This window comes from Felis catus, chromosome F2, assembly GCF_018350175.1.
Source record: "Felis catus isolate Fca126 chromosome F2, F.catus_Fca126_mat1.0, whole genome shotgun sequence".
Classification (NCBI taxonomy): domain Eukaryota; kingdom Metazoa; phylum Chordata; class Mammalia; order Carnivora; family Felidae; genus Felis; species Felis catus.
In genome coordinates this window covers 18,641,093-18,665,924 of record NC_058385.1, presented here as the reverse complement: position 1 = coordinate 18,665,924, position 24,832 = coordinate 18,641,093, and the positions used below count along the sequence as shown (strand labels likewise).

At 36.4% G+C, this 24,832-nt stretch overlaps 1 protein-coding gene across 4 annotated transcripts in view; it reads right to left on the bottom strand.

Moving 5' to 3' along the window:
- The window catches only part of PREX2 (phosphatidylinositol-3,4,5-trisphosphate dependent Rac exchange factor 2), a 303,209-nt gene that overhangs the window by 85,760 nt on the left and 192,617 nt on the right, over positions 1-24,832 (bottom strand). For all 4 annotated transcript variants that reach the window (XM_023248571.2, XM_023248570.2, XM_023248572.2 and 1 more), the window contains 6 exons: positions 24,051-24,133; positions 22,852-22,942; positions 22,075-22,203; positions 15,386-15,427; positions 8,856-9,073; positions 4,082-4,184 (listed from right to left, as the gene is read on the bottom strand). In XM_023248571.2, the coding sequence (XP_023104339.2) occupies positions 4,082-4,184; positions 8,856-9,073; positions 15,386-15,427; positions 22,075-22,203; positions 22,852-22,942; positions 24,051-24,133 (666 nt within the window). The remainder of the gene's footprint in view (positions 1-4,081; positions 4,185-8,855; positions 9,074-15,385; positions 15,428-22,074; positions 22,204-22,851; positions 22,943-24,050; positions 24,134-24,832) is intronic.

Genomic DNA, 24,832 nt, shown 5'->3' with positions numbered 1-24,832 from the left:
AACCTACTTCTTGAATAAAATTATGTATAAAAGTAGAGTTCAAGGTTAAATCCATTATGGAAGAGAGATTCCAGGTTTCTCATTAAATGTAGGTAATTATGCATATCAATAGCAGAGGTATTGCATTAACATCTACAAGTCTCTTTTATGCCATATAATAATGGTTATTTTATTTTTCTTTCTATATTTTTAGAGTTTCTTTAACTTTATTTATTTTGAGAGAGTGAGAGAGAAAGGGAGCAGGGGAGGGGCAGAGAGACAGGGAGAGAGAGAGAATCTTAAGCAGGCTTCATGCTATGCTGTCAGCGCAGAGCCTGATGCAGGGCTTTGACCTGAGCGAAGATCAAGAGTTGGACTCTTACTGAGCCACCTAGGAGCCCCTTTCTATATGCTTATGGGAGGTATAAAGGATTTGAGTTTAGAAAAGAGAAGACATTTCTCAGTTGAAGAGTTGGAAATTAACTGGATTTGAATGATTGGGAAACTCCGTTTTTTCCTTAGCTCTATAATAGAAAAAGGATGCACAGACACTATAGAAAATGTATATATACTAAGTATATACTAAGTATTTGTATTTTCTAGTTTCCCTTTACATACAATGTCTTTCATTTGTATTTCAATTTTTAAAACTCCATTTGTTTAGTCTTTGGCACCAAATGTTTTTGAAAGAAAGATAGTAACGCAGCAGTTGGAGTTCCATTATAGGACAAATAAACATGCTATCCTAGGAAGAAAGAAAGTGAAAATGACTGAAAATTATCAAGTATATTAAATTTAAAATGAAGTTAAAGCTAAGAGTGAAAGAATGACCTTCTCTCGAAGTAATTGGTATGTAAAAGCACATAGTAATGTGGAGCTGAAATTGCTGCCTTTTATTTGTGGAAATTTATCTACTATGAAAAAAAATCGAAGATTAGGACTATGTAACAATTAAAGGCTACAAAAAAATTATTGCACGAAGAAAAGGTCTCTCCTACGGTATTTATTCCAGAGAGGAATTCCAACCGTGGCATCCCATCCCGGTAAACTTGGCCCTCCATCACTGAACAGGCCCATGAATTTGAAGGTAAGTCTCCAAGAAGTTGTTAGTTCCCTTTGCCTGAATTGCTCTTCCTTGACCCTCTGCAGGGCTGGGTCTTTATCACCCTTTGGATTTCAGCTTAAAAGCTATTTCTGCTGAGAGCCCTTCCTTGTTGATTCCTTAAAGAGCCACCTTACCCTCATTCTTTATGCACTGCTTATTTCCTGCATAGGATTTATCATGGCCCTAATCATCTTTGTAGTTGATTCCTTCTTTGTTTTTTCCCAAGTAGGCTGTGAGCTCCATAAAGATAGGGATGGTGTCTGTCCTATTCACCACGGCATCCACGGTTACAGGTGCAATGCCTGGCTCATATAGAAAAAGTGAAAGCTCAAAAATATCCATTCTGCCAATCATTATGGTAAAATTACCTGTATCACCATTGAAAGGGGGGAAGATTTGCTATCATTATATTTTTATTCTCCAAAAACATGAAGATTTTCCATAAAATATATTTAATTTTATACAACCTAATCATTTAGCTCACTTATTCCTTCTTCACTAATTACCTAACATGACATAGAAAGGATCTCGTACTTTCCCTATACTACAGTGGGTTACAATGTCCATCTATTCCTTTCTATCTCTCACTAGTTTCTAAGCTTCATGCCCATGGGATCTTTGTTTTATTTAGTCACTATTGTATCTCGGGAATTTAGTTCAGCAGTTAGCATGGTGTATATACCTAGTATTTCTTAAAGAAAAATAAAATATCTTCAATCCAGACATTTGAGTTCAACTTGCTTGCAAGCCCTATTTTTTCAGAATCTCATTATTCTTTAATGCAAAAATATGACTACAAATAACGCTAAACATAGCTCTTTAAAAAGAATGCAGAGTAATAAAGTGAGGAGGATGGGTTCAAATATTTGCTGAATACTACCACAAGCCTTGTAATGTTAGGGACTTTCTTTTTTTTTGTTTTTCAATTTTTTGAATGTTTATTTATTTTTAAGAGAGAGAGAGAGAGAGAGCACAAGCAAGGAAGGCACATAGAGAGAGGGAGACAGAATCCAAAGCAGGTCCCAGGCTCTGAGCTGTCAGCACAGAACACAATGTGGGGCTTGAACCCACAGGCCACAAAATCATGACCTGAGCCAAAGTCAGCCACTTAACCAACTGAGCCCCCAGGCACCCCTTTTTTTAAATTTTTGTTTTTTTCATTAAATTTCTTTTTAATGTTCATTTGTTTTTAAGAGAGAGAGAGAGAGAGAGAGAGAGAGAGAGAGAGAGAGAATGTGCAAGGCTAGGGACTTGCAAATACATTATCTTATTTAAGGCTCATGACCCCATGAGTGAGGGAAAGCTGGTACTCCCATGTTTGTGGATAAGAGTCGCACAAGTTTGGAACTCAAGTTTGTTATCTTCAAAGCACTGTTCTCTTGGGGCGCCTGGGTGGTGCAGTCGGTTAAGCGTCTGACTTCAGCCAGGTCACGATCTCGCGGTCTGTGAGTTCGAGCCCCGCATCAGGCTCTGGGCTGATGGCTCAGAGCCTGGAGCCTGCTTCCGATTCTGTGTCTCCCTCTCTCTCTGCCCCTCCTCCGTTCATGCTCGCTCTCTCTCTCTCTCTCTCTCTCTCTGTCCCAAAAATAAATAAAAAGTTGAAAAAAAAATTAAAAAAAAAAGCACTGTTCTCTTTATAACTTCATGTTTCCTCCCCTCTGTGCTCAGTCCTTCCCTCAAAGACAAGCAGCCAAACTAGTCTTCACTACAGTGATGCAAATTAATTTGTCCATCTGACTCGTCTGTTTCTAACCTTACAGAAAGATCAAATCACATGCAATTAATAATAAAGCTCTAGCTTCCTTATACCACTTAAATAAGATGTGATGACACTGGGTATTAAAAAAATTCTCTTCTTTCCTGAATATACTTAGGTATGTTCCTACCATCACTGTTAATGACTTACTTGGAATATCTATTAGTGTAGCATTGGAACTGACCTTGCCCTAGGGACCTGTTTTCAGAAGTTGGGGTTATGCTTTGGGGACATTCATAAAAATATATATGAATTATATGAATGTTTATATTTGTCACAGATATGTACACATTTACATGCTAATATTACTTATGTGGTCTTAATTATCTCTAATATTTATCCTAGTTTTCAATGTGCTAAAGTTAAACCTCTCATGGTGGCTATGCAATAAGTAACTGTTTTATCAAGCTTATAACACGGGTCCCCTGCCTGCTTGTTCAACAGACCATTCACCAGTAATGTCGTATTTGAACCATGGAAAACAGTACTCCTGTGAGCTTATGGCCCCTAAAGCAAAATTTCAAAGAAAAAAAAAAACAGGGTATGTTGTGAAAATAAGAGTTTCTCTGCCTTTGGCAAAATCATACCCACATGACTAAAGTAAATGAAAATATATTCTATTTTATACGTGCCCACAGAAGACCATACAATTTTTTCAAGTAATAATATCCTAATCAATTAATCCCCTTCACCAAGTTCTCCCTTGAATATAATCCAAATCCTTAACATTGTAATTCATGTTCTCATTCTCTCTCATTTATCAGTGAGGATGAAACTTTAATAAAATTCTGTTCTCTCTACCTTCATAATTTAATACATTCAGAATCAACCACTTGTATCATCTCCACAGCTACCCCCAAGGTCAAGTCCCCATCATCTTTCAACCTGGGTCACTGAAGTAGCTTCCTCACTGGTTTGCTTCTGTCCTTGTCCCCAGTAATGCTTTATTCAACACTGCAATCAGAGGCAGCTTTCAGTAGGTAAGCCAGCTCAGGTCATTCCTCTGACCCATGGCTTAATTAGAAACGCGAGGTTCTTTCAATGGTCTGGTATAAGCCTCTTCACGTATATTTTCTATCACTTCCACAGTTGGTTATTATTATTTATTTTACCCTAAATATAATATTTTATATAAAACAATTTGAACTATATATCAAATATAATATCAAAGTTATGCCATATGTTTTTGTTTGATGTCAAAAAAATTCTATGAAACACCTATGAGACATTTAACTACTTACTTGCAACCAGTGGTTCCTCTTCTGATGGTTTAAAGTAAAAAGAAACTTTTTCCAAATCAAATAGCGCAACCAGTGTATCTTCTAACATGGCTTGTTCATCTGTCTAGAAAGAAAGAAAATAGTACAAAATATGATTGGATTGCAAAGGATAGAACATCACATCACATCACATCACATCACATCACAACACATTACATCACATCACATCACATCACATCACATCACATCACATCACATCACACTGTATCACATCTCCAGACCAAAACTAGCTTCATTTGTGTTTTATTTACATGCAAACCAAATTATCAACACTTATCTAAGAATTTACTGTCCACAATGAAATTAACAAATCCCTCAAAGTTACAAGTCTCTTTAATAGTTTTATATTTTTCCTTTTCCATATTACCTAAATGGTTCTACACAATCTTTCAGTCTATTTTGTAGCTATATTCAAACTGTGTTGATTTTTATTATTTACAAACAAATGTGTAAATAATACAATAAGCATGCTATCTGTCTCCAAACTTCTATAATCTTAAAAATGTAACAGCTAAAAGGCAAGAATATTATTTTATTAAAAAGCCACAGTACACAGTTTCCATCCTGTTTTACAATAAGATAGCCGATGCATTATTCATTTTGCAACCTTGCAGAGCTGTGATGAAAGCAATTTGCATGTATGCAGTGATTTTTCTTCCAAAGAGCTTGGGTACAAGAATCGTTTCTATCTCACTTGCCTTTATGGGGCCTTAATCTAGAGTCTTGTGACTACGAAATCTGATTTGTTTTTATCATTCCTTTCATTCTAAGAACATATTATTTCACATTGAAGCAGGTAAGGCCCAGCCACAGTAACAAGTTCTGTGCATGTCTCAGCAATATTATCTTTCTAGTATTTAATTCTGGCCTTCCTATTAGCAGTTTTGTGCATGACCTAGAGTCTTTTATTAATTTCCTCCTGAAAGAATAATTAGCCTTATCATACACAGATTATCTTTTAAAGGTAACATTTGTTTCTTTAATGATCCTTTTAAATAATGATTTTAACAAGATTTACACACGCTTTTAAAAGTTGCTGTAAGCATACAGCCATTTTGGGGAGGGGGCAGCATGAGTAGAGGGTGAAGCAGATACTAAAGAATGTCCCTTGTGTGAAAAAGAATCACTAAATCAAACTCCAGATCCCAAAGATGTATAGCATCCAAAGCAAAAAGTTAAGAGAATCATCACCTTTGCACTTTGGCTTGGTACTTAATACCGTGTATGGTACACAGTAAGTGCTGGATAAATGCTTATTTTAGTAAACTTATTTTTTAAAGTCTTTTGAAGCAGCAAAAGTATGCCATGAACCTGGAATTGGAAGGATAGGGCTGAAGAATCAGCATCTTCTTAACTGAGAAGAATACACACAAGGAAGAAGTGTCCCAAACAGGCAGGCCTCTGATTGCTATAGTGCAAGTCCTGATGCTCCAGCAGATGTGGCTAAAGTGATATGCAAGTGACCATGGACTGTGCTCAGAGCTCAGGGACACACAGACTGCCAGTGCTGGCACCTCCCATAGAACCTTCCACATTGCTAGGAGGCTTGTATGTGCTTGTTACAGAGACAAAAAACATGGGTTTCTTTGACTTTTTATAAAGCAACCTTTGCATTTTTTAAATCAATTCTATAATGTTAAGGGTTTCAAAAGACTAAGGAAAAAAAACAGTTTTCTTGAGATATAATTCACATCCTATAAAAGTCCCCCATTTAAAGTGTATAAGCTTAGGGGTTTTTAGTGTACTCAGAGTTGTGTAACTACCACCATAGTCTAATTTTAGAATATTTGCACCACCCCACAAAGAAACTCAGTACCCATTAGCATTCACTCCCCATATCCCTTCTTCCAGTCCTTAGCTCTAGGCAACCATTAGCCTACTTTCAGTCTCCGAAATTTGCCTATTGCACATATTACATAATAATGGACTCAAATAATATATATCTTTTACAGCTATAATCACTTAGCATAATGTTTTCAACCTCCATCCATGTTGCAGCCTGAGAATATCTGTACACAAGTTTTTGTGTAAATATAAGTTTTCATTTTTCTTTGTGTAAATATAAGTTTTCATTTTTCTTGTATATTATATAGGAGTAGAATTTCTGGGTAATATGGGAATTCTATGTTTAACATTTTGAAGAAGTGCTAAATAGTTTTCCAAAATGGCTGCACTGACTTCAGTGTCCATCAACAACAAATGGATAAGGAAGATATGATGTATCTCTCTCTCTCTCTCTCTCTCTCTCTCTCTCTCTCTCTCTCTCTCACACACACACACACACACACACACACACACACACACACACACAAATATTACTCGGCCATAAAAAAGGTGAGATGTTGTCATTTGGGACAACATGGATGGGCCTACATTACAGTGATATGTGGAATCTAAAAAACAAAACAAATGAATAAACAAACAAAAGACAAATCAGGCCTATAAATACCACAACAAACTGATGGCTGCCAGAGGGAAGGGGGTGGTGGGATGGGCAAAATAGATAAAGGGAAGTAAAAGATACAGGCTTCCAGTTGTGGAATGAATAAATCATGGGAATAAAAGGCACAGCATAGGGAGTATAGTCAATAGTACTGTAATAGTGTTGTATGGTGACAGATGGTAGCCTTGTGGTGAGGGTAGCAGAACACATACAGAGGTTGAATCATTATGCTGTACACCTGAAACTAATGTAACATTGTGTGTCAACTATATTCAAATAAAAAATATATGGAAAAAATTGTAAAAACGGCCACACTATTTTACATTCCCACCAGCAATGTATGAGGGTTACAATTTCTCCTTACCGACACTTGTGATTGTCTTTTGGATTACAGTTATCCACATCTCAATGTGTCCCAGTATCTTATTGTAGTTTTGAGCTGCATTTCCCCAATGGCTAATGATGTCGATCATCTTTTCATGTGTTTTCTGGCCATTTTATATCTTCTTCCAAGAAACACCTATTCAAATCCTTTGTGTGCTTTTTTAATCGAGTTGCCTTTTTATTAAGTGTTAAGAATTCATTGTAGAGTCTTGGGACACCTGGTGGCTCAACTGGTTGAGCGTCCAACTTTTGGTCTCAGCCAAGGTCATGATCTCATAGTTGTGAGTTTGATCCCGCACTGGGCTCTGTACTGACAGCTGTGGAGCCTGCTTGGGATTCTGTCTCTTCTTCCCTGCCCCTCCCCTGTTTTTGTTCTCTCTCTCAATCTCAAAATAAATTTAAGAAATTAAAAAATAAAGAATTCTTTCTAGAGTCTGGATATGTCACTTATCAGGTATATAAGTTCAAATATTTTCTCCCATTCTTTGGGATTTGGAACAAAATTAAGTTTAAAGTAAAAGTACCAGCACTTGATTAAACAACGGCAGTTTTAAAATAAGAGTAGAATATGGGGCGCCTGGGTGGCTCAGTCGGTTGGGCAGCCGACTTCGGCTCAGGTCATGATCTCGCGGTCTGTGAGTTCGAGCCCCACGTCGGGCTCTGTGCTGACCTGCTCAGAGCCTGGAGCCTGTTTCGGATTCTGTGTTTCCCTCTCTCTCTGACCCTCCCCCGTTCATGCTCTGTCTCAAAAATAAATAAATGTTAAAAAAAAAATTAAAAAAAAAAAGAGTAGAATAGAAATGAAGCCTCATTCATTCACCCATCTAACAAACACTTAATGTGTTAGGAAGTGGGTTTCCTTTCTTACATCATTTCTATTTGATAGGAAATAATTAATATTTATTTTGTTTGTAAACATTTCCAAAAGTGCCTTATTTCAAAATTTTCATCAGTTAAATCTTTCTGAGTTTTATTAGCAATCAAATAAGAAATCGGTCACCCACATGGAGCACATAGAATCTTTTCAAAAGAACCTAATTTTGTTTCTCTGCAGTACACTGAAGCAGACTTCCTTACCTTATCATTCTAGAACCTTTTATGACTGCGCAGTATTGCAATTACCTCCCTCTCTTCATTATCATTAAAGAAAAACATTTTGATATATAAACTCACATATATTTGTTTAATAGGTGACAAAGTATCTCATATTTAAAATCACAATTCTATTTGATGAGCACCTTCAGCTTATATGTAAGAGTGAAATATTTGTCTTTTTGAACATCATGACAACTATCAGAACCACAGAAAGTATATGTTAAAAGACTACTTTGATTTATCAAACATTTTGTGATGCTTTCTTCATGTGCACTGCGGGAAACTGATACATAAATATGGACTATTCTACAATAATTAAGGCAGTGTTCTTACATTTAACAGGACAAACATGCGTGCAAAGGAAGGAAATAAAATCATTTAACATACACAAATTTTAAACAGATTGTCAGATAGTAAGGCATGAAAGTTGTCAGATCTTGTCTATCAAGCAGGCTCCAGAATATCAATGTCAGTGGGAGCTTGGCTTTCATGGCACTTCTGGATTGGAAATAAGGACCCACAGCATAAAGACCCTCTCTCCTCTGATGATCTTTCTCCGTCACTGCTTAGGGATATAGGAATTAGTAACAGATGGAGGCTTTCTCAGCTTTCAGCAGCCTGAGAATACGTAAAATCAGGAAAGAAGAAATACCTTCTACATAGTTACTAAAACCATATTTGCCCATGGAAAAATGAATTCTTTTAAAGTAGCTGACTGCCTGCTAATATATAATGAATAACCACTTATTTGGGAATGGGTTACAAGGTATGTTATGGTTGTCATAGGCAGTGGGAGACACTGTGATTCCTTACCAAGTTTGGTGACAGGAGCGACTGAAAGTGAAAAAGAACACCTGCATTCGCTATCTGGTCCAGCCACCTTCTGCTGGCCTCCCCGGTGTCCATCTCATTGTCTTTGCTGTTGTCAAACATCTGGTTTAAGGCTGCCATAAGTTGCTCAGAGAAGGCACAGACTGTGGCCACAAGACTCTGGCAGAAAACCATGTCTCTTCGGAGCTGTGTCTCACTGTCTGTAACCCAGGAGAACATAAAGACAGTTTTGAAAAATGCCACAGGTAAATAAAACCAATTCATTAAGCATTTATATTTGCTGTTATTTCATCCTTTCACTATACTCAAACCATGTGGAAAATGTGAATCTGAACTCTACTAATGAGCATACACTTTAGCAAATATGCTAAACACCAAAAAAATTTAAAAACCATTAAAATAACTTTCGGGGCGCCTGGGTGGCGCAGTCGGTTAAGCGTCCGACTTCAGCCAGGTTACAATCTCGCGGTCCGTGAGTTCGAGCCCCGCGTCAGGCTCTGATGGCTCAGAGCCTGGAGCCTGTTTCCGATTCTGTGTCTCCCTCTCTCTCTGCCCCTCCCCCGTTCATGCTCTGTCTCTCTCTGTCCCAAAAATAAATAAACGTTGAAAAAAAAATTTAAAAACCATTAAAATAACTTTGGTTAATTGATATTGTGACTTTATTTTGCAATCATTGAATTGTTCTACAAAACCCAAGGGAAAAAAGACTTTATTTATTGATGTGTTTTTTTTTTCTGATGGAACATGATTTGTTTGTTTCATGATACTTCCTAAAGGAAATTCAAAGTTCAATTTTTCAGTTTGTGCTGGCAAATGAAATACACTATTAATACTAAATTTTTTAAGTGATCTAATAAACTTACTCTAATTTTGTTAACATGATACGCACATGGGGAAAAGAGTGTTGATATCTGATTGTTTATAACAATAAGCAAATCTGGATCTCTTAGATTCACCTAAGGAAACTTCAGGAGTCGTAAACATGTCCAGTTTATAAATTCTTATATTTCTTTGAAATAAGTAATGTATTTACAGTTTTAACATATGCTGCTTTTCACCAGGATTCTTATTATGCAACTGGTTGGATTTTTGATGGACCCACACTGAAGGTATGTCTACCCTGTGAATTGCCACTCTTGGGCCACCATTTTTTCCAAGTGGAAACAAGCTTGCCTCTGAGAACCTGATCACAGGGATTCACTTCTTTGGGTGTTTGGATACATACAAACTCCATGAACTATATAAATATAAGCCATAAATTCTGTGCACTGAAAAATCGCTTATACTAGAAGAACAATAAAAGTGAAAATACTCATTTTCTTAAAAATGTACTGAATATTTCAAGGGCTCAGAATTTTGTGAAATGAAGAAGCATTGTCAGTATTAGTGTAAAACATAGGTATAAATGTAGCCATTATATAATGAGTCCTTGCTTTTTTGATTAAAAGGCATGATTTTTAAGTTGTTTAACAAGAACACTGATCATATGTTTTTAATAACCATCAAAGGCATGTGAACACATAATGTAACTGCTATGTATTACCTAGTTTCACTATTAGTAAAAGCTACTCTTAAAAAAATTATGAGAAAAAGGATTGGGTATTTAAAATATTTAATTTTATAATGAAAATATCCACTTATTATGTTGAACTATACAAACTTGCTGCTATACTAGGTCAAAATGGTTGAATATGGCAATTCCATATGGTTCAACTTTTTAACTTAACAACATGTGTTAGACATTTCCCTTAAGCAATTATATACCATGTGTCTCATTCAAATAGATGGAAAAGAGGGTTTTACAGGTAACTGTGAAATAGCCAAACTGGGAAAAAACTGTCCAAGCCTCAATTAAGAAAAAAGCAAAACACTTCTGTTTTCTTGTTGTGCACAATTTTAAAAGTGTTGTGCACTTTTAAACAAAGTGTAGACATTCAGCAACTATTTACTGAATTAATAAATGAAAATGCTGAACCAGTAGAGCAACTAAGAAACCAATTAAGTGAAATGAAAATGCATGAGCTCATTCTCTGACTTCTTGAAATGCCTGGATTTAGTTTAACCTAAAAGGATAATTCAGATGGTTTGGGAGCCAAAACGTGTAGCTGCGGTACGGGGTTCAAGACAGAAACTACATAAAATTGCCCTGTATCTTTCTTGTACATTCTTGCTTTGCTTTTCTGTTGTCCTATAGTAAAGCAGAAAATCTGGGAAATTAAAAAAAATACTAGTAATTTTAGCAGGAATACTCTCACCTATAACCTGAGAATAATTTCACAATAAAAACTGAATCGGAAAGAAATGCTTTATATGAAGAATGGAAAGCTAAGGTCTAGAGAAGGAAGGATCCAGTTCCACTGAGAACTTTAGAAGCGATCACAAGGGTTAATAACTTTGCCATTAGTAGAAATAATTATCTTCAAATTGCTTTTGGGAAGCAATGCTCAAATTTCTTCCCATTTTTTAACCTTAGAAAGAATACTCAGATGTTTATTCTACACTCCACTACTATATTGTATATGCATTTAAAGTCAAATAAAATTTTCATTCAACCTCATTACCATATCAGATAATGATCACACAAAGTTGTATCTGTTCATTAATTCAAACTTTTCACACTGAATACACCACAGGAATTAAACATGGCACCAATCACTGGGGGTATGAAGACATCCAAGTTGAGGCCTCGGCCATGTCTGTGCTCACAGTAGAGTCACAGAAGTTGATATGCAAGATGCCCTTGGACCACCAGCCATTTAAATTTCAAACCAACATATTTTTAAATAAAAAATATTTTAGACATGTTTACTACTTCGTGAGGTGATTTTCAGTTGTACTTTCCTATTTTCAAAAGAGTAAATGACTTGTTTGCATACACTTCAATATGCACATCATATTGAGATTTTCAAATAACTTTTACACATTATCGCTTCCCGGTGAGTAACAAAGGTAGAAAACTCAGAGTGGCAGAAAGGAGTCTTTACGATCTATCTATCCTCAAGATAGGTTGACATCTTATAAATGCATTACTTCCCTCCATTCATCTCTACACCAGCAACAATCTTCACAGGCTTGTTGTGAGAATACGATAAATCAATGTATCTGAAAGCAGCCAGGACCCTGGCTGTACAGACCTCTCCTCTTTGAGCCACACACTACTGCTCAGGTTCCTCAAATGCTAAATGCTCTTACAGCTCACGCCTTGGGGCCTTCTGGCTGCAGACACTTTCTCATCCTTTCCATTAGCAAACTTTAAGTCATCTTTAAGAGTCAACTCCTTGAACTACTGAAACCCATTGAACTTAGGAAATATTACCTCCCCTGGTGAAATTTCCCCTCTCCTTCAGGAAGTATCCTGCACTTCTTGATCTGCCACCACAGGCTCGGGGGCATCCCTGTACTAGACGGCTAATTACTTAGCGGTGTGAGAGTCTGTTTACACGTTTGGGTTCCCCAAGAGACCATCAAGACCAGCAGAAGTGGCATATAATGTGAATTATGCTCATGGACCTAGAGACATATAATCTGACTTCATCTACCCATTCCATCCATTTTAAACCATATAATCCTAGGTATCAGATTCCTACATATAATATGAGGCATTTCTACTTCTTAGACCTACAATAAAGATAAATGAGATAAAGCACTTATCAAAGTGAAATTGCACAGCATGATTATTGTGATTCTTCTTTTCTCCAGCATCTAGCAGGGTCCCTGGCACTGAGTGGAGCTCAGTTCTATTGCTAAATAGGGAAGGAACCACACGATGAACAAAGACACCAAAATAAGCAAACTCCCAGCAAAAATGAACAGGTCTTTTCTTGTAATTACGCAGCTGTTCAAAATTCACAAGTGTCCATCCTTCCCCAAAACTATTCTCATTCCTCATTTTTATCAATAAGAATTACAGCAAAAACAACAACAGCTGCTTCTAGCTTCTAGCAAAAGAAGAAAGGCACGGAGAGTTGTTTTTTTGGTGACAGTTTGTTTACTGTTTTTGCAGAATAAGAATTCTCTTGTAGTGGGAATACATTCAAAACAAATGGATGTTTTACTTATCAAAGGCTTCCGTTTCATTCCAGGATTTAAGCACCTACTTAAATTCACCTTCTACAAACATGTTTTAAAATAGTAACACTTAATTTACTCTCCACTGTTTAAAAAGCTCAAATTCCATAGCTGGTCTAAAAAAGAATGACATGGTTTCTAGACACACAAGTAATCCTAGTCATTATTCTGAGACTGTAGGGAAAAGAAAAAAAAAAGTAACAACAAAGAAATAAAAGAGAGATGAGAGAGACAGAGAGAAAGAGACAGAGAGAAAGAGAAAGTAATAAAAGTGAGCTAAAAACAATATTTAGCAGGGGCGACTGGTGGCTCAGTCGGTTAAGCATCCGACTTCAGCTCAGGTCATGATCTCATAGTCCGTAGGTTCGAGCCCCACGTCGGGCTCTGTGCTGACAGCTCAGAGCCTGCAGCCTGCTTCAGATTCTGTGTTTCCCTCTCTCTGCCCCTCCCCTGTCTCTGTCTCTAAAATAAATTTAAAAAAAAACAAAAAAAAAAACCAGTATTTAGCAAACACCATCTACTCTGCAGCTGTGGAGAGCATAATTCTGCAACCGACAACACGGAGTAATCTGGCTGCATTCTGATGCTACCCTATATATGAGGGAAAAGAAGAGTGAGTAAATAAAGTAGGAAAAAGGAGAATGATGATGGGAATAGAAAAATAAAATTGAAATCAAAATAAGGATCTATAAGAACAGCCATTTAAATACTAATGAACAAAGCAATGTGTTCCAGGACTACTTCTGGAATTGGCATAACTAAGTTTGAGTTTCCTCTGCCACTTACTCTTAATGCATTTACTCAATAAGGCATCTAATCTTCCAGATACTCAAAAATATGTGTTGAATGAATACATTTACCAGTTATTATTAATTAGCCTGAATGTTAATTTTTTTTCCACATTTAAAACTATGGAAAAATAATATTCTCACAGAGTGATTGTGAGGACCCAAGGAAATCCATAAGTATGAGGTATATCAACTGTGTGGTTATTAGAAAAACTAAAAAAAAGTAAGATATTTTGTTATTATTATTATTCAGTCAAAAAAACAAGACAACCCTTCTTTAATTAAAGCAAAAATCAGCCAACAAACAAAAAAAGCCCTCTGGTTAACTTGACTCATTCATTCACTTATAATTTAAATTTTCCAGGTATGATAGATTGTAAAAGACCTCTCCTTCTAAGTACAGTCCACTTCTCCACCCCTTGAATCTAGCCCAACTACCTCTTTGTTCATAAACCAAAGTTAGACCAGTTTCACAATAAATGCCATGTACACAATTAACTTTACCAAAACCTGCTTCCTTCCTCCTTTTTAATTATATTCTGTGTCTGTGTGTGTGTATGTATGTATATATATATATATATATATATATATATATATATACATACATACACACACACATATATGTGTGTGTGTGTGTGAGTATATATATATATATATATATATATACATATATATATATATGTACATATATATGTGAGAGAGAGAGAGAGAGAGAGAAATGGGGAAAGAGAAGGAGAGAGGGGGAGGGGGAGAGGAAGAGGGAGAGGAAGAGAGGGAGAGAAAAGGAGATTTGTATTTTATTTTTCTCCTTTTTTTAAATTTAAATTGTATTTAGTTAACATATAGTACAACATTGGTTTTAGGAGTAGAATTCAGTGATTCATCACTTACATAATACCCAACGTTCATCCCAAGTGCCCTCCTTAATACCCCTCACCCATCTAGCCCATCCCCCACCCACCTCCCTCCATCAACCCTGTTTGTTCTCTTTCATTAAGAGTCTCCTGTGGTTTGCTTCCCTCTCGTCTCTCCTCCCCCCCCCCCCCCCGCCGCTTCCCATATGTTCATCTGTTTTGTTTCTTAAATTCCACATATGAGTGAAATCATACGGTATTTGTATTTGTCTTTCTCTGATTGACTTATTTCTCTCAGCAAAGTACTTACTGTCTCCATCCACATCATTGCAAATGGCAAGATTTCATTCTTTTGGAAGGCTGAGTAACCATCCATGGTGTATATATACTACATCCTCTTTATCCATTCATCAGTCAATGGACAGACAGTTGGGCTCTCTCCATAGTTTGGCTACTGTTGATAATGCTGCTATAAACACCTGGGTGCATGTACCACCTAGAATCTGTATTTTTGTATCCTTTGGGTAAACACCTAATAGCACAATTGCTGGATTGTATGGTAGCTCTATTTTTAGTTAAATATATATTTATATACATTTCCATGTTTGTACTATAACTGAAGATGAGAATGTTTTGTGTTTTCATTAAAACTAAGTATTTTTTAAAAATCTTTGCAAGGCTTTAGAGTAAGTATGGATCATATTTCCATCTAATCTGTTAAAGGCATTGCTGTGATATCATGACACTTCTAAGGTCTCAGGCTACAATAATTTCAAATAATAAAAATAATGAGAAATATTACCTGAATATTCAAGAAGAGCCAGGAGTATCCTACACTTCACCTCTGCAGAAAAAGAAAGCATAGCAGTTAGTTGTTCAGTCTTTTTTTTGCCATTGACACCACATTTTAACTGTGTAGTAAAAATTAGCACAACCTAACTCCATTAGATAATACAAATCCCATTTACTTGACATGCTATTCTTCCTATCTGCCTATATAAATTCTATCCATTTCTCAAGATGCTAAAATCCTTCCAGTTCCAAATTAAATTAGTCTGTGAAACACCCTTCAAATTCTGCTTCATCCTTTGTAAGTCACCCTTAGCTGCTGTAGTTTCCATGGTGTTCTCTAAACTCCTACAGCTATTGTGGTCTTGATCAATAAACTCTCAAATGGCATTTTTTCTTAGTTAAACTTTTTTTTTTCAACGTTTATTTATTTTTGGGACAGAGAGAGACAGAGCATGAACGGGGGAGGGGCAGAGAGAGAGGGAGACACAGAATCGGAAACAGGCTCCAGGCTCTGAGCCATCAGCCCAGAGCCCGACGCGGGGCTCGAACTCACGGACCGCGAGATCGTGACCTGGCCGAAGTCGGACGCTTAACCGACTGCGCCACCCAGGCGCCCCAATTAGTTACTTAAACTTTTAAATATCCTATATGCATTTATAAACTTTATCTATAAATATACATATTTTATTATACATTATATATTAGAATTATAAATTAATTACACAGATTATACTTGTAAGTTATATAATGTACATCTATATAATCTCTCTCTATATAGACTTCCTTTCCTATCTGTATAGACTGTCCTAAAGTGCAGAACAATACTAAATATTTCCAAATACTCTTTTTCAGAACACATCTCCAAACGAGGGCAATCACAAATGTTCAATAAATGATGTGTATTAACTTCACACTCATTGCCTTACTTCTAATTAGTAAACAGTTAACTTGCAATAAGGAAATATGAAAATATTCAAAGCTTCTTTATGTGCTAAAAATTACGGGAAATAAAAGGTTAGGTTGCATCCTATTCCAGACAGGTTCACAATAGAGTCAGAGTGACAAAGTTACCTGATAAGAAATGTAGGAAATACTTGAGAGGAGTTACATTTTACAAAGAAGATAATAACACGAGAATTTCAGAGGCAGGAAAGTACGAGAAACAGTCAGAAGAACCATCTGTTACAGTCATCCCCTCTTATCTATGTGGGATATGGACTAAGACCCCCAGTGGGTGCCTGAAACCATGGATAGTGCTGAACCCTATATATACGATGTTTTTTCCTGTACATACCTATTTATTACAAAGTTTAATTTACAAATTAGGCACAGTAAGAGATTAACAAGAACTAATAATAAAATAGAACAATTATAATAATCTATTAAGTTATGTGAATATGGTCTCTCTCGCTCTCAAAATATCTTACTGTACTGTGTTCAACCTTCCTCTTGTGATGATGTGAGGTGATAAAATGCCTACATGATGAGATGAAGTAGACATTGTGACGTAGAGTCAAGCTACTACTAACCTTCTGATGATAAGTCAGAAAGACGATCTTCTGCTTCTTGACTGTGGTTGACTAAGGGTTAATGAAACCAAGGAAAGTGTACCAGCTTTGTGGTATTCAGAAAATTGCTAAAGTACACTTAACCCCTGAATAACAAAAGTTTGAACTGCATGGGTCCACTCATATGTGGATTTTTTCAATAACTACAGTACAGTATTGTAAGTGGATTTTCTCGTCTTCATGATTTTCTTAACGTTTTCTTTCCTCAGGCTTACTTTATTTTAAGAATACAGTATATGATATATATATCACACAAAATATATATTAACTGAATATTTATGTTATCAGTAAGGTTTCTGGTCAGCAGTAAGCTATTAGTAGTTAGGTTTGATGGCGGGGTGGGGGGAGTCAAATGCAGATTTTTGACTGTGTAGGAAATCAGAGCCCCTAATCCTCATGCTGTTCAATGGCCAACCATACTTTGACTTTCAACGTGCTCATTCATAAGTGATGATAACACCTATCTTATCTATTTCAGGAGCCTGTGTAAAAAAATAAAAAGGGATATATATAAAAAGCTTTGGAAAATTATTTAAAGAACCGTGTACCTGTGAAGCATTATTGTTATTATAATCTGGATCTAGCTAAAGTTGTATAGAATTCTAAGTGAGTCCTGAAATGTTTTTAAACATTTTTGAAAGTCACATTGTCAAGGGAGTAGGTACATAGCCTAAGAATGGGAAAGAGTGCTAGCAAGAGAATACAGTAAAGAATGAATACCAAATTTCCAACAATCTAGCATAGAAAAGACTTTATTATATAATTTAGAGACTGAGATTGGGATATAGTTAGATAGCCCCACTGAAAAATGGCTTCCACCATCAGGCTGATGAGTTTAGACTTATCTAACAAAAATCACTGTAAGGTTCCGGGGCAGGGTACCAGATTATTAACATGATATTTTAGGAAGATGAATATAGTATATAGTAATATATAAACCAGAAAAGATGGAGACAGGGGAATCACCAGAAAACTATTCTAATTACTGAGGTAAGGAGAAAAAGGGGGAAATGGAGACTTATGATTTAAAAAAAGGAGAAGAAGCTCTTTAGTTTATTTGGGACAACAGCAGAGAAAAAAATGGGGAAAAAAGTAAGTTGTTGAAAAAATGATAGATTTTGAGAAAAGTACAATTTTTGTAGGGAGCAAGAGGTGCAAATGTGTTCACTAATAAACATTTGAATTTAAGGTGATGATGGGTCCAATTTTACCACTAATCTCCATGTGTGTTTTTTTCACCCCATACCACCAAACAATTATTCAACACTCTCGGGGTATCCTACAATTTGACTCAGTTCTGGCATTATCGACCTAAAGACAGCATCAGATCTCACAGGGCAAAAGCTCAGTCCCACAAGACTGCCTGCCCCCCCCCCAACACACTTCAGGTGCCACCTGTCAACAGGTGTCACCTGTGTTTCTGACTAACTAGCTACAGACTGGAGATTCCAACCACTCCTTCCTTAAGTTTGATCAATTTGCTAACAGAACCCAGAGAAACATCTAAATCACCAGTTTATTATAAAAGGATAGAACTCAGGAGAAGCCAGAAGGAAGAGATGCCCTGGGAAAGGAAGGCATGGGGAAATGGTGCGGAGCTTCCATGCTCTCTCAATGCACCACTCTTCTAGAACCCACCTGGACGCTCTTCGAATCCCATCCTTTGGGGATCTTATGGAGGCTTCATTACATAGGCATGATTGATTAAATCATTAGTTACTGTTGACTGAACTAAATCCCCAGGCCCTCTCCCCTGGGTGGGGAGGGGGGTGGAATTTGTAAAGTTCCAACCCCCTAATCACAGGGTTGGCTTCCTTGCAACCAGCCCCCATCAGTAGAGGTTTTCCAAAAGTCACCTCACTGACAGAACAAAAGACACCTTTATTGTTCTCCTCACAAGAAATTCCAAGAGTTTTAGAAAATCTGCCAGGGACGGGGTCAAAGACCAGTTACATATTTCTTATTGTAAATCACAATATCACAGTGGGCTAATCAAGCAAAAGTATCTTCAGTTGGCTGATAATTTGAGACATAATTCAGTGTAGCGTTTAAGCAGGAGACAGGCATCAACTTTGTGACACTACACAATGAATCTATCCACCATTTAGTTTACTGTTTTTTCTGCTCTCTTCTACCCTCAGTTTAGCAGGCTATGAATGGATGAATGACACAGTGTGATGTAGTTTAGGAATGACACTGTAACAGTGTTTCCTATATAAAGATCATATAATTGTTACGTGTTTATATCATCTTTGGTATACACTTGATAGGATATTTTGAAATCAGAGATGAATGAATGATGAGGTTCAGAACCCACTATCCCAAAATATGACAATTTATCATACTGAAAATTTAACATGAAGGAATTTGAGGAACAGCAGATGTACAGAGGACTCTCTGCTTCTCCCCTGAAGCAGGTCATAAAACCTTCATGCGAGAAGTGCCTTCTCAATCCCAGAGGAAAAGAACATCCTTATCTCAGAACATGAAGGGATACTGAGAGGAAGAGGCCTTGCTAAGTTTCCCCCAGTTTATTACCCTTTGTTCATACCCTTTTGTCCTATTCCATTTTCCCAAAATTTTCTACCCTTCATCAAACTTAGTTAAAAACCACTCAGGTTTAACAATGAAGACTCAGGTCTTCATTTCCTTACAAAGGCTCCCATGTCATGTAAAAGATACTAAATAAATGTATATGCTTCTCATTTGTTTTTTTGTCTGACTAATTTATAGGATCCCAGCCAGAGAACCTAGAAGGCTAGAAAGAAAAAGATTACCTTTTTCCTCCCTTACAGGAACATCAGAATGGGGTTATCCCAGCTACTTATATAAACCATGAAATGCTGGCAAGCTGACATTATGTTGAATTTCTAGCCAAGACTTAACCCTTCATTAAATAATCCCCTAGATAAAGACACATGGGAAATAGAAAATTACTTTTAAGTTGAATAGGATGAATTCATGATAAACTGGTGAGGACTTAAGATGAAAAGTAATATTTTTAATTAATTATTTATTTATTTTAGAGAGAAAGAGAGAGAGAGAGCAAGCAGGGGAGAGGGGCCGAGGGAGAGAAAGAGAATCTTAAGCAGGCTCCATGTGCTCAGCAAAGAGCCTGACGCAGGACTTGATCCCACGGTCTTGGAACCATGAATTGGACACTCAACTGACTGAGCCACTCAGGTGCCCCCAAAATGTAAGGTTTTTTAAATGAGTATCACTAAAAATTAAGCTTTTTATATTGCATTAGAAAGTGTTTAAATGTTAAAGATAAAGCTCCTCAAAAAACAAAAGGTTTAATGATTTCTCTGTTCTTGATACTGCATTTAGTCTAAAAACAATTATCAGATGGGAAAAACCCTCAAAGATGATGAGAACAAGTGCATTTACAACTTCTATGAGTGTTATGATACTGGCATTTATTCCTCAAAAAAAATTACCTTTTACTCAGTAAAATATATGTTTAAATTCTTTTAAACCTGGAAGCTTTTATTTATTTTTAAAAAAAAATTTTTTTTTCAACGTTTATTTATTTTTGGGACAGAGAGAGACAGAGCATGAACGGGGGAGGGGCAGAGAGAGAGGGAGACACAGAATCGGAAACAGGCTCCAGGCTCTGAGCCATCAGCCCAGAGCCCGATGCGGGGCTCGAACTCACGGACCGCGAGATCGTGACCTGGCTGAAGTCGGACGCTTAACTGACTGCGCCACCCAGGCGCCCCATAAACCTGGAAGCTTTTAAAAAATATATTTATCATTTTTGTTATTATTTTGGGGGTTTTAAATTCAGACTTTTCATTAAATATGATGTTATGTGTAACAAGTAGCCATTATATTTAGCTATAAACTAATAATATAGCCAAGAAATCCAGCTGTCAAAAACAAGAGATTTCATCACAAGAGATTTATATGGAGTTCTCCATATCTATACAACCTTTTCCTTCTACTGATCGGTAATCAATATCTAAGATGTTATATTTGAGTACATTTCTAGGTGGAAAACTTAGTAATCCCAGAACACACACACATCTCTGTCATTTGGTAAATGAAGAAACTGAGGCCCAAGAGTTATGTCACAGGCTTAGACTCTATCTGGTTAAGAGCTCTCTTTTGTCGGCAAAGTATACAACTCTCTCTACCTCACCCTAAAACAAATGGTAGTGACTGGGGTTATGTTGTTATTCTGCTGAATACTATTTACCGTATCCAAATGACTGAGGGATAAAAATTTAAATGCAGGCATATACTTATTTACTCTAGAGGTTTCTCAACCTCAGCCCTATTGACATTTTGGGCCAAATAATTCTTTGTTGTGAGGGACAGTGTTGTATACCACACAACATTTAGAAGCATGTCTGGCCTCTACGCACTAGATGCCAGTACCACACTCACAATCGTGACAACCAAAAAAAATATCTCCAGACATTTCCAACCACTGGTCTAATGTTGGGAAGACACCCACTGAATCAGGCATTTAAAAAAATCAAACATATTTCTCATTTCATTTTATTTCACTATAATCATTTTGGAAACCCTCAGAATTTCCTACATAATACTCTAGCCCTAAACAACATGAAATGAGACTCACTAGAATCATCTTGAAGTGTTACATCTCCAACTGTAGGCAGTACCAATTATAGGATGTTGAGTAAGCAATGTTATGGTAGCTAATAACAATAAACTTGGACAAACATGTCCAAAAAGGAAACTTGAAAACCAGTGATAAAACCTATGTTACTATTTTGATTCTCATGGATTCACAATTAAATTTTTAGACTTCCCATAAAACTTAGCTTCATGACTTTTGTGAATCTTTTAGAAATTTTTCTGATATTGTTTCATATTATAAAATATGAAACTCTCCCCATGTTCCACTTTTCTTCTTAAGTATGAGCCCTTATTCTATTTACTGAAAATATTCTTCATGATTCATTCTACATTGTTTAGATCCTTGGAGCATAAGGCTCTATAATTCTATTCCTTTTTCCTTCCTCCTACTTCACCCTTTCCAGTTCTTTTATGTTCCTCATAACATGAAATACTGCAAAAAGTAATCAGGGCACTACTGAGTTTTGGGGGTTTAAATGATTATTGCTAATGCTATACAATGTTCTTTGCTTTTCATCCTGACCTTCAACAAATTTTCTGATGTTCTGAGCAAGATTCCGGACACTGCTGGGAAGATTCCAAGGGTCTTGCTTGATGTGAAGCCTTAACCTTTTTGGACAACTCAGCTTTGGTTCCATTTCCTGCTGAAATTCTAAATAAACGCAGAAAAGCTCTTATAAGTTTCAACCATTTACCAAACAGTTAATAAACCAGTAAGCTTCAGAATTCTCTTTCATTCCTGCCATCCTGGATTATTAGCATGGTGGTAATTTCTCTAGTTACATTACAGGAGAAAATTGGTTAAACCTAAAAAAAAAAAAGTCAAACCTTATAATTATTTTCTTACAAATGTTTAAACCAAGGGAACAGTTTAGATTAAAAATTCTGTTTTCAATGTCCAAAACTAGAGGTCAGAAAGTGGTGGCTCTAGATCCTGGTCTGTTTGGCTGTTCTGTTTGCCAACACACATTCCAGAAACCCCTTCCCCCACCAATGGGCTATAACCAAGTAGGCATTTATGCTGGTTTCAGCAAAAGCAGTGCAACATCTCTTCAATTATCTCATTTCTATTCATTCTAGTCCCTATAAGAAGTGAACATTTTAAACTTTCAAAGAAACTAAAAGGTCCTGTACCAACATTTTTATATATATTCAAAAATAACTAAACTGAATTAATATTAAGGAGATTTTGAAGCATGAGCAGCCATTTTCTTCTTAAACTATGCTTTTGCTTCATGACTATATTATTTCCCACTTGTGTTTCCCAATTGCTTCTAATAATGATTTTTTTAAACCTTACCTTGTAATCCTTGCCCTGGTGTGAGGTACTTGGTTTGCTCAAAGGCCCTTACAACAGCTTGCCCTTTTAGGAGATTGGTAATCGAATCCACCTATCATAACAGCAGAGATTTCTGAAAGTTACATACTTCTCATAATATATAGTATACATTTCCAAGAGTAACTCTTGTAAAACAGCTTTCTCTTAGAGCCACAATTATTTTTGAAATCTCAGGATGCTTGCAAAAATCCACCTTTGAATAAAATATTGGAATAAACTCACAGATAATACTTGCAATATTTCCTACCACACCATATATTAATATAAAGTATAAATATATTTTATATGTTTACTTTACAAAGAGAGATTTCTAGAGTTATTTTAAAAAACCCTAAAAGTCATCATAATCCTTCTCAAAGCAGTAAAAGCTTCTACATTATCGATTTTGGTTATGGATATATATATAGATATATATATCTATATAGATAGATATATAGATATATAGATATATAGATATAGATATATCTATCTATGTAGATAGATATATAGATATAGATATAGATATAGATATAGATATAGATATATAGATATAGATATAGATATAGATATAGATATAGATATAGATATAGATATAGATATATATTATTGCAAAACACCCGGGGCACCTGGGTGGCTCAGTTGGTTAAGCATCTGACTCTTGATTTTGGCTCAGGTCATGATCTCACAGTTCATGAGACTGAACCCCATGTTGGGCCTAGCGCTGACAGCATGGAGCCTGCTTGAGATTCTCTCTCACTCTGCCCCTCCCTTGCTCTCTCTCTCTCCTTCTCTCTCAAATAAATAAACATTTAAACAAATTTTAAAAATGCAAAACACCAACACAAGCACTACAACAACCTTGTGCTCCTTAAAATTAGGAATAAAGTTAAGCAAGAAATGTCATGAAGAATTCTGAAAATAAATTAAAAAATACTAAAAGAATAATCCCTGTGTTTATAACTGTAATGTTTCCAAGAACCATAAAATACTTGATAGTCACAACAATCCTTTAGGTTGGTTGGCTGCAGAATCTTTATTCCCATTTTAAATTGTGGAAATTGAGGTACAGGGGGCAGAGGAACAGATTGAGGCCTTTCCATTTTTATTCCAAGTTCTTTTTACTCTGTCTACAGAAGGGACTCCTGACAGTTTGGCCTGTGGAAAAAAAGAAAAAATCATACCTGGCTGAAAAGATGCTCGAGACAACTATGTATCTTGTCCTGTTTATCGTGAGAAATGCGAACACTGAGGGGAAGCTCATCACCTGGATATAAAGATAAGTCTTATGTTTAACATGCTAAAATATTTTAATATAAATAAAATAAGAAAATAATCTTTCGACATGAGCTCTTATTCCATCAAGTTCTTATATTCAGATAAGAGTCCCAAAAGACTCAATAGCAGTTAGAGTATCAGATGAATGCTCTTTGAAATGCAGGTGGAAACAGAGTGCCTCACAGGAACAAACACTGTATATCCCATGTCAACGATTCTTTCAAATGGTGCAGTTATCTAATGGTTACATAGTTGAAATAAACTGCCTATTTCAAAATTAAGATGTGTCCTAACTGGGCGCCAGGTCTTTGTTCTTACCACACTCCAACTAAGCTATTTGCAGGATATTTCTAACTCTCAGTGTTTTCCTCACCATTGGTCTCCCCGCCACCCACCTCCAAGGCCAGTTCAGGAGCATCTACTGTCTCAGAAGTCCTCGGTTTCAAAGCCCGTCCCACCTTCTCCCACAATCAACGCCTAACGTTTTAGCTCAACCCGTTGCCAGGGACCCTCGCATCCTTCACAGTACCACGAAACTTCCCAAGATACACATTCAGGTCAGAATGCATTTGTTTGTCTCATCTCTTTTTAATTCACTCTGTTTACCATGGGCCCGCGACGCTAACTTTATCGAACACGTGCGACTGAAACGCAGGACGAGCGACAGCCAAGAATGCCTGACAGACGG